A 10,663-nucleotide genomic window follows, 5' to 3' on the forward strand; every position below is an offset into this window, starting at 1 on the left:
CTTCGTAAAAATTGTTTGAATATTTCCAAGGCGATGGAAAATAAACGCCTGGCAGTGGCTGTTTCTTCACTTCTCCGTGGGTGCAGGCATTTCTTTCTGCTTATCGAGGGTTTTCAGAGACTACTACAACAAACATATACACTGCAATTTAGCACACCGTAAGAAAAGTACAAATGAACTTTGACCTAGATTTCTGACGTGGTTTGTGCTATAGCGGAGTGAGAGAACGGGTGCCTCTTCTGAAGCATGTGTTCTGAAATTCAATGCCTGCTTCAAAAACTGATTATGCAGAGGGGATTATGCTAAATTCATTCACACTGATTGAGCCTCTCATAACCCAAGGACAATGCTCTTTAAAAGTGCAAGATATGAGATTTACAAGCATATGCATTCATTATAATTAGGCCTAAATATTGTTTGAAAACCAATAGTAAGAGCATTAGCAGTTGTATGACCTCTAAAGGGGATTTCTAGTATTGTGGTCATGTCTTCTAGGCCAAATCCACACACATTGTTCCTGCTTTAGTCTCTCATTTACATAATGCATGTGCCTATATCCCAATTTAAGATTTGGTCCTTACTGAATAGAAAGTGTCCTATAGGTGTAACCCATTGATACACTGATGCATCACACTGAAATGACTATTTCCTTCGAGTTTGTAATGAGCTAAATTAATGTTGTCTAAGGTTAACATTTTGAATACGAGAGGGGCATACATCACATTATTACATCAATTTATATGGAGAGTTTACCACAGAACAATAATTCTGTCAAATTTTTTTCAGGCTCTGATCAGGCCCTACACCCAAACAAGGGCACTGCGTTCATCCACCACTGGCCTGCTGGCCCCCCTACCTCTGAGGAAGCACAGTTCCCGCTCAGCCCAGTCAAAACTGTTCGCTGCTCTGGCACCCCAATGGTGGAACAAGCTCCCTCACGACGCCAGGACAGCGGAGTCAATCACCACCTTCCGGAGACACCTGAAACCCCACCTCTTTAAGGAATACCTAGGATAGGATAAAGTAATCCTTCTAACCCCCCCCCCCCCCCCCCCCCCCCTTAAAAGATTTAGATGCACTATTGTAAAGTGGTTGTTCCACTGGATATCATAAGGTGAATGCACCATTTTGTAAGTCGCTCTGGATAAGAGCGTCTGCTAAATGACTTAAATGTAAATGTAAATGTAAAATCTTTGAATGTTTACTATGTGAGATGAGCAAACTTGTCAAAGTCACTGGGAAACTGGTCAGAGGCTAAGCCCACTAAGTGAACCAGCAAATCCTGAGTTGTATCATAATGTCCTAGTAGTTTAGTTTCACATGGGCAAAATTACAACTAACCAGGATATGTTTTGTTTCTAAGTTAGCTTGTTAAAATTGACCCCATCCCACTACCTATCATGAAACAGGCCTACCCCCCAGGGAATTGAAAGTGGGAAGAGGAAAGCACCTGGAACATTTTTAATATGGTTCTGAAACAACTACTACCCAAAATACATACATTCTATTTTCTCAAAATACTTTCTATCACGGAGCTGGTGTCAGCCCATGCCTGATATTCTCACGTGCTATTAAATAACCCGACAACTTTCATTTAGCTGTTAAATTCTGTCCCCTCATTGTTGAGCTCTCCTTTAATCAGAGCCTAAAATAAATAGAGCAACCAGCACAGAAAGCTTGTATTCTGTTTTGATAAACGGTGTGTTACTCTTATTCCCAGAGAAGATTCCTTTATGTGCTTTCTTTTCAAATAGTAGTCTTCACTGGTGTTATGTAATATGTATTCAGTGATACATAAATGCCATCTTTTGTTAGATATCGGTTTTCCTCTTTGGAGAAATCAGGTGACACACAACAAAAGGTAACAAAACTGGGCTATAAAAAGGCTCAAACATGACATTCTCAACTTTGATCATGAATCTTACACCCAAGCGCAAGTGGTACCTAGCATTTGTGATTGCAGGTGAGCAAATTGTATTTTAACAATACCATACATTAATATTTATGTTAACTATTTATGAAAATGTTTGTCCCATGTTAAAAAATAGTGTGTTTTACAAAATACTTAAAACACAATTCATATTTTGTTTACTACACAGGGCTCTAGGATTTCATATAGTAGTTTTGTGCAAGGTTCTCTGCAAATCATTGTTTATTTAATATTATTGAGTTAATCCACAATGGTTACTCTGCTCACTAACATGTTCATTGTATAAATGCCATATTGATTTGCGAAAGTTCAGAAACAGCACTGTGAAGTATATGACTACTAATATCCTGGTCTAATTTGTTTTCCAATTAATCTGTTAACTAATAGCAAATAAGGACTGAAACACATCCGTGTCCACCTCCTATCAACTCTCACATACACATAACCTTTGACATGGCTATAAAATATAACGTCTTTACCTTATTGTATGTTTTATCATTATGTTCCTCTCATGTAGTTGTTTGCTCCAATGAAGGAGCATCTCGAGTTCTAGACAGACGTAAGTATAATAATGAAGCGCTGAGACCATAGACTTCTAATAAGTTCTGTTATTGAGTTTGTTGGCAAGTTTAATCTCTATAAATATTTTTAATTACATGATGTCAGTCATACACTGTAGTTAAAGTACCTCTTTGTGTGACTATCATATAAATACTCAAAGTGTCTAAATAGGGCTCTATTCAATCTGTATTGTGGTAGTTCAGTATTATAGCGTGATTGAAATTTAAAGGTAATGTTTCCGCGTTAGCTGAGACTGCATTTACTGTAAACGCTGCAAATGTCGGCTGAATCGGAAATTATCTTTACATTTCTAGTGCGCAATCTGTAATGCTTCAGCGATACAGATTGAATAGAGCCCTTAACGTGGGACTTAACTACACAATTATTTTCTATCTGCCTCAGTCAGTTCTGGAGGAGTACGTTTAGTGGATGGCCCATACAACTGCTCTGGCAGGGTGGAGGTGTACTATGCAGGCCAGTGGGGTACAGTGTGTGATGACAACTGGGACCTGCTGGATGCCAAGGTAGTGTGTAGGGCACTGGGCTGTGGGGCAGCCCAGAAGGCCCTGCACCAGGCCCACTTTGGCTGGGGTAAGGGGGAGATCTGGCTAGATGATGTGGAATGTTCTGGGAATGAAGAGTCACTGCTTAGCTGCAGCTCAGATGGACTGGGGTCACACAACTGTGTACACTTTGAGGATGCAGGAGTGATATGTGAAGGTCAGTCAGGTGAGTGGTTGAATTTGGTATAAAGATGCATCTAAACTACCAACTTCAACTAGGGGCTTGTGTAATGCTACCATTTTTCTCTCTCGCTGTCTACCCCCCCTTCTCTCTCTCCATCTCTCAGGTCAATCCCCTTCAGAATCTCATTGTGAGTAATAAAAAAAGGATTCCTTACTTTATGTTTCAGTTGCAGAACGAGTCATAATACTTATTTGAAAAACAAAAAGTCAATGCCTGTAATGTGTTTCTCACTTTCCCTTCCTTTTAACAGCTGGCTTGGCAGTGCGCTTAGTTGATGGTCCCAATCACTGCTCTGGAAGGGTGGAGGTCTACCATGATGGGAGTTGGGGGACAGTCTGTGATGATAATTGGGGTTTCCTAGATGCCCAAGTTGTATGTAGGGAGCTGAGCTGTGGACCAGCCACGGAGGCTCCTCAACAGGCTCACTTTGGTGAGGGGAGTGGCTCCATCCTATTGGACGATGTGGCATGCATGGGAAGTGAGGGATCTTTACTGGAATGCAACTCAGGAGGGATAGGAAACCATAACTGTGGCCATGATGAAGATGCCAGTGTAACTTGCATGACGGGTAAGTCTAAGCCTACAAATGCAGTAAGCTCAATTGAATAAAATAGTTAATGTTGAGATTAATTAAGGAGAATTGAATACCTGTTTTTCACAATATCTCACACACCTTTTCATTATTTAATATTTTCCTCACATCCAATTCAAGAACAAGAGGACCCAGATAGAAACAGTAAGATAAATTCCATAAAACTATATTCAAATTGACAATATGAGTGGTCCTTACAAAGCAAACATATACTGCACTGAGGAACCAAGCCTTGAGACTACCTAAAATAATGTACTCTTCTCTCCAGTGGTCCCAGATGATGGCCCATTGATCCGGCTGGTGGATGGTCCTAATCAGTGTTCAGGGAGGGTGGAAGTGTATTATGCGGGGCAGTGGGGTACGGTGTGTGATGATGACTGGGACGTGAGCGACGCTGACGTGGTCTGCAGACAGCTCAGCTGTGGGTGGGCTATGGATGCCCCTGGACAGGCCTGGTTTGGTATGGGAGTTGGCATTCCCATTCTGCTGGACAACATAGCCTGTGTTGGCACAGAAGGCACTCTCTTTGACTGCCCCTCTGAGGCGATAGGTCAGCATAACTGCATGCATCCTGAGGATGCGAGTGTGGTCTGCTCAGGTGAGATTAAAGGGGAAGTTCCGTATTTAACTGTTAGATGGTTCCTGACCCTGAAAGTAGTTTATGGGCGAAACTGTAATCCTCGGTTGAGTTTTATCTAAACAGCCACTACAAATTTCAGCAAATTTAAGGCACAGTTAGCTTTATTTATTAATAACGCTTTTCAAGGTAACATACAGTATATGCAACAACTCTTTGTTTTTCATGTTCCTCCCTATGGATTGCAGATTCACACCAGAATGAGTACATTAATTTGTCTGCACACTACACAATAATCTCCACAGCCTGATGTGTCAATTTGTTAACATTAAAACAGATTATTTACCTATCAAAGCTGGACCTTCAATTCGCTTGGCCGGTGGCTCCAACAACTGCTCTGGTAGAGTGGAGGTGTTCCACTCTGGCCAGTGGGGTACAGTGTGTGATGATGACTGGGATCTGAGGGATGCCCAGGTGGTGTGTCAAGCACTGAGCTGTGGGATGGCCCAGGAAGCCCCAGGTAGAGCCTGTTTTGGTCAGGGCTCAGGACCCATCACTCTGGACGATGTGTCGTGTGAGGGCACAGAGAGATCATTACAAGACTGCAGCGGAAGTGAACCAGGGGTACACAACTGTGACCATAATGAGGATGCAGGAGTCATCTGTGCAGGTAAGAAAGGTTGGGGAAAATAGGGTTGTCAGGGTACCTGCGGGTTATTTCATCTGTGCATATGCTGTCACGAGCAGCACCAGCCTCGCTCTTTGGCACGAGTAAAGTAAGTTTGGAAAATATGAAAGTATGCATCTTAGAAATAGTTTATATGTCCAAACTCAGATCAAATAGGCTTCCCAAAAATAATATGGTCACAGTGATGGAACTTTTATTTTGATTGGCGATTTTCTGCATTTTCCAAAGTCCCATCAGATGTGTCCATATAAACCAGATTGTAAAGGTGATCATTCTTCTTGCAAAGCATCTAAACATTTTAATCAAACTATTATATTAATCTTAGTATTGTGTGCATGTTTATATAGTCAAAGACAAGTAAATATATGTGTTACCTTTACCATGAAGATGGCATCTTTGAAGTGCGTATAGTCAACGGCTCCAACAACTGCTCTGGTAGAGTGAAGGTGTTCCACTGTGGCAAATGGGGTACAGTGTGTGATGATGCCTGGGATCAGATGGATGCCTGTTCTGGCTCTGAAGACTCTTTGCTGCAGTGTCCCCACAGTGGACTAGGGATCCAAAACTGTTCCCACTATGAAGACCTACACTGATAAGATACATGTTTGGTGGAATGAAGTTCAGACATCATGATATTGTCTATGTTGTTAACAGTACTAGTGTCACTGTAACACCAAACTAGATGAAAAACCTAATTCTATGACAGGTCCTTCTGGAGATATCCAGCCATTTAACTCAGTGTGGACCTTCTTACTTTCTTTTTGCAATATTGGATCAATCTAATATGGGGTTTACTTTATTTAACTGGATCAAAACCATTCATGAAAAAACAAATGCCATATTCACTAATGATGTCCTATCAAAATAATTCCTTCAGAGCAGAGGAACCAGGCAAGGTTGCCGTCTTTTGCCTTTGCTTTTATAGAACTATGATATATGCAAAACCAATGTAAAATGTATACAGCCATTTACCGCATCATGGACCCAGGGTAAGTTAAACTCTTATTCAATATTCTAGTGGGTCACATTCAATTTATATCCAGTTTATGTGAGTCATCAAAACGTATTGTACACCAAAATCAGTTTGTGATTAATTGTGTGCATCACATTTACACTGTTAACGCTAAAGGAAGATGGCGCCAGAGGGTAGGGCTGCCATCTTATTGGCTCTTAACCAACCATGCTATTTTGTTTGTCTTTTCGCGTTGTTCGTAACTTATTTTGTACATAATGTTGCTGCTCCCATCTCTAATGACCGAAAAGAGCTTCTGGAAATCAGAACTGGGATTACTCACCTCAAGTTGGACGAGGAGTTCTTCTTCAATGAGTCGGACGCGAGGGATATACTACGGACGCCAGGCCCAGATCCCCATGATTTGATAGAAAAGGAAACGTAGGTTTTGCAAAAAGAGATCGGGATGCCTTGTGAGGATCAGGCAACGAGTGGCTAATCTGCCCTTGCCTTCTGTTCTGCTAGCTAACGTTCAATCGCTGGAAAATAAATGGGACGAACTGAAAGCATGTATATCCTACCAACAGACATTCAAAACTGTATTTCTTATGTTTCACCGAGTCGTGGCTGACCGACGACATTAAGAACATACAGCTGGCGGGTTATAAACTCTATCGGCAGAACAGAACAGCAGCCTCTGGTAAGGCATGGAGCGGGGGCCTATGCATTTATGTAAACAACAGCTGGTGCACGATATCTAAGGAAGTCTCAAGGTTTTGCTCGCCTGAGGTGGAATATCTCATGATAAGCTGTAGACCACACTATCTACCTAGAGAGTTTTCATCTGTATTTTTTGTAGCTGTCTACATACCACCACAGACCGAGGCTGGCACTAAAACTGCACTCAATGAGCTGTATTCCGCCGTAAGCAAACAGGAAAATGCTCATACACCGGTTACGACGCTCGTCGGATGTGGCAGGGCTTGCAAACTATTACAGGCTACAAAGGGAAGCACAGCCGAGAGCTGCCCAGTGACAAGAGCCTACCAGACGAGCTAAATAACTTCTATGCTCGCTTCGAGGCAAGTAACACTGAAACATATATGAGAGCATCAGCTGTTCCGGACGACTGTGTGATCACGCTCTCTGCAGGTGATGTGAGCAAGACCTTTAAACAGGTCAACATTCACAAGGCCGCTGGGCCAGATGGATTACCAGGATGTGCACTCAGAGCATGCACTGACCAACTGGCAAGTGTCTTCACTGACAATTTCAACCTCTCCCTGTCTGAGTCTGTGATACCAACATGTTTCAAGCAGACCACCATAGTCCCTGTGCCCAACACTAAGGTAACCTGCCTAAATGACTACCGACCCGTAGCACTCACGTCTGTAGGCATAAAATGCTTTGAAAGGCTGGTCATGGTTCACATCAACACCAATATCTCAGAAACCCTAGACCCACACCAATTTGCATACCGCACCAACAGATCTACAGATGAGAAAATCTCTATTGCACACTGCCACACTGCCCTTTCCCACCTGGACAAAAGGAACACCTATGTGGGAATGCTATTCATTGACTACAGCTCAGCGTTCAACACCATAGTGCCCTCAAAGTTCATCACTAAGCTAAAGATCCTGGGACTAAATACCTCTGCAACTGGATCCTGGACTTCTTGACGGGCCGCCCGCCCCCAGGTGGTAAGGGTCGATAACAACACATCCGCCACGCTGATCCTCAACACGGGGGCAACTCAGGGGTGCGTGCTTAGTCCCCTCCTGTACTCCCTGTTCACTCATGACTGCACGGCCAGGCACGACTCCAACACCATCATTAAGTTTGCTGATGACGCAACAGTGGTAGGCCTGATCATCGACAGCGACGAGACAGCCTATAGAGAGGTGGTCAGAGACTTGACCGTGTGGTGCAAGGACAACAACCTCTCCCTCAACATGATTAAGACAAAGGAGATGATTGTGGACAACAGGAAAAAGAGGACCGAGCACGCCCCAAAATTCATTCGGCACGTGACAAAAACAATTTCACTTGATTTGATTTGAATTCATATTAACAAAACAATTTCTCATCGGCATAAATCCCACTGCCAATTTTGGATCTTGTTTATCAACATGTGCATAGAGGGCCTGTATTTGTTCCTTGCAATACCCATGCAAAATTCATGAAACATATGTACACCTCGTAATTGACCGTTAAAATGTTTTTATTTGAATAAATCACAAAACGTATTAAATGGAGTTCAGACAGGTACTGTATCTTTTTTTACAGGTCCTACAGAGAACATCCAGCAAAACTCCACATGGACCTACGGTAATATATTCTCTTCATATTCCGTCTACAAAGTTTTCAACTCAACAACAATCCCAGTATCTGTTAATCTTCACAGTTTTTCTTGTATTTTACAGATGGCACTTCCAGAGTGCGTCTGGTCAACGGCACCGACAACTGCTCTGGTAGAGTGGAGGTGTTCCACTCTGGCCAGTGGGGTACAGTGTGTGATGATTGGTGGGATCTGAGGGATGCCCAGGTGGTGTGCAGAGAGTTGGGCTGTGGAGAAGCTCAAGAGGCCTTTAGATCTGCAGAGTTTGGAGAAGGAAGTGGCTCTATCTCTCTGGATGACCTGGCTTGTTCTGGCTCTGAAGACTCTTTGCTGCAGTGTCCCCACAGTGGACTGGGGAACCATAACTGTGTCCACTATGAAGATGCAGGAGTTACCTGCACAGGTAAGATGACTGTTTATTGAAATGAATTTTAGATATCATGATATTGTCTATGTTGGTAACTGTACTAACATCACCACTGTAACTCCAAGACAATAAATGTAACTGAATATTCTGTATTCATTGACACTGACAGGTCCTTCTGGAGGCATCCAGCCATTCAACTCATCATGGACCCAGGGTAAGTTACATCCTTATTCATCATTCCAGTGGGTCAGATTCAATTCATATCCAACTTTTGACATCTTCAAACCTGATTGTACCCCAAAATAAATGTTTGATTGTATGTAATGTAATTGAACATAACACTTATGCCAACCCCTGATACACACAACAGAACAGGCATCCTTTAAAAAAAGGTCATCAGCAAATGTGAGTGGCTTTAAGCAGAAATCAGTCCAAAAGTTAGTGTTAGCAAATACCTACACATTGTGTAAAAGTCTGTGTGAAACAAATCATAGCATATGTGTCAATATTTGATTGTTTTCCATTTTTAGGTTCTGGTTCCGGAGGTTTCTGAAAGCATATAGATCTCTCATCCGTACAGTCTAGGAGTATCAAGGGTTAACCATAGACACTGTATGTACGTTCTAATTCTATTTGTCATCAACTCTCTCCGGCTGGGACATGCTGCTGTGCAAATTAAACACACTTCTAAAAATACAGTGTGGTAAACCATTATCGGTAACAATTAATTTCCAGCCAGAGGGGATTCTTGCTTTCTGCAAGAAAGTGGGGTTGAACCATTTCAAATTCTGCCTCATGTATCATTCACAATGGCCATCAATAATGACACCGTGCCAAGAAGATCCTGTGTCAGAGTTTCCAGACCGAGAAGGTGAAAACAACCTAGGCCAGCCAAGCCCCAAAGGCCTTCTGAATTTTAACTCAAATACAGTTCAAATGCAATCACATGACCTGTAAGATGAATATGCATAAGTTCTGAAAATGGTTTGTATAGTGTTCACATGCTGTAACTAACACATCAGTATGTGAACTAAATTCAATTTCCCCAAGAATCTGAAAATATTGAGCAATTTTCAATTAATGGATTTAATTTCAATTAATTAATGATATTTAGTCTTTTAAAAGTTTGTTGACATTTTTTTGGTTATACTAAACACTGTATTGTTCCTTTCATGGTTAGGACCTTCTGTTACTTGTAGAATGCTGTGTGTCCTATTCCCAAGCTAGTCTATTGTGAATTATCATGAAATATCTTTAATTAAATCAAAACAAATACTGTATTGTTCTTCAAAATAATTTGGGATTTTACCCATATATTTACCAAGTTGCACATAAGAGTAAGTTCACATGCTAAGTTCCTCTCCATCTTCTCTATCAATAGAGAGCAACAATAGGTCATCATTAGATTAAAAAACAAAACAAGTATTTAACCTTTTTAACTAGGCAAGTCAGTTATGAAATTATTATTTACAATGACATCCTAACCCAGCCAAACCCTCCCAAACCCCAGACAACACTGGGCCAATTGAGCCCTATGGGACTCCCGATCACAGCCCGTTGTGATACAGCCCGGGATCGAACCTGGGTCTGTAGTGAGTTATCTAATTAAGCTTTACAACCTAGGCTAACTTGAACACTTGAATTTCCTTCAAATCTCAATTAGGAATGCATTTTTCAAATTAATTTACTGTCCTATTTCTCACCCACAATCACTACAATTGTTTCACCTTAGATCCTATTTAATTATTAAAAGGGCTATGCCATAAACCCTCAAAGTTCCAGAATGGTATGATCATGTCAGCCATTTTAATCAGGGAGAAATCCAAACCAGTCTAATTGGAATGAATGGCAGTAGGGGCATAGGTAATGCATTTCCTGCTTTTACTTATTCACAAAAATAAAAGGCAA

The 10,663-nt window shown here is 41.6% G+C and overlaps 1 protein-coding gene across 1 annotated transcript; it reads left to right on the forward strand.

The window, feature by feature from the left end:
- Positions 1-1,079: 1,079 nt before the first annotated feature.
- Positions 1,080-10,022, forward strand: LOC106572034 (scavenger receptor cysteine-rich domain-containing protein DMBT1). The gene is made up of 12 exons (XM_014145754.3): positions 1,080-1,963; positions 2,448-2,489; positions 2,894-3,220; positions 3,342-3,365; positions 3,489-3,806; positions 3,951-3,974; positions 4,099-4,428; positions 4,745-5,077; positions 8,337-8,378; positions 8,474-8,791; positions 8,925-8,969; positions 9,286-10,022. The coding sequence occupies exons 1-12, from the start codon at positions 1,894-1,896 to the stop codon at positions 9,306-9,308; spliced, it is 1,896 nt and encodes a 631-aa protein (XP_014001229.1). The 5' UTR covers positions 1,080-1,893; the 3' UTR covers positions 9,309-10,022.
- The last annotated feature ends 641 nt before the right edge of the window (positions 10,023-10,663 follow it).

Source organism: Salmo salar, chromosome 15 (assembly GCF_965601325.2).
Source record: "Salmo salar chromosome 15, fSalSal1, whole genome shotgun sequence".
Taxonomy (NCBI): Eukaryota; Metazoa; Chordata; class Actinopteri; order Salmoniformes; family Salmonidae; genus Salmo; species Salmo salar.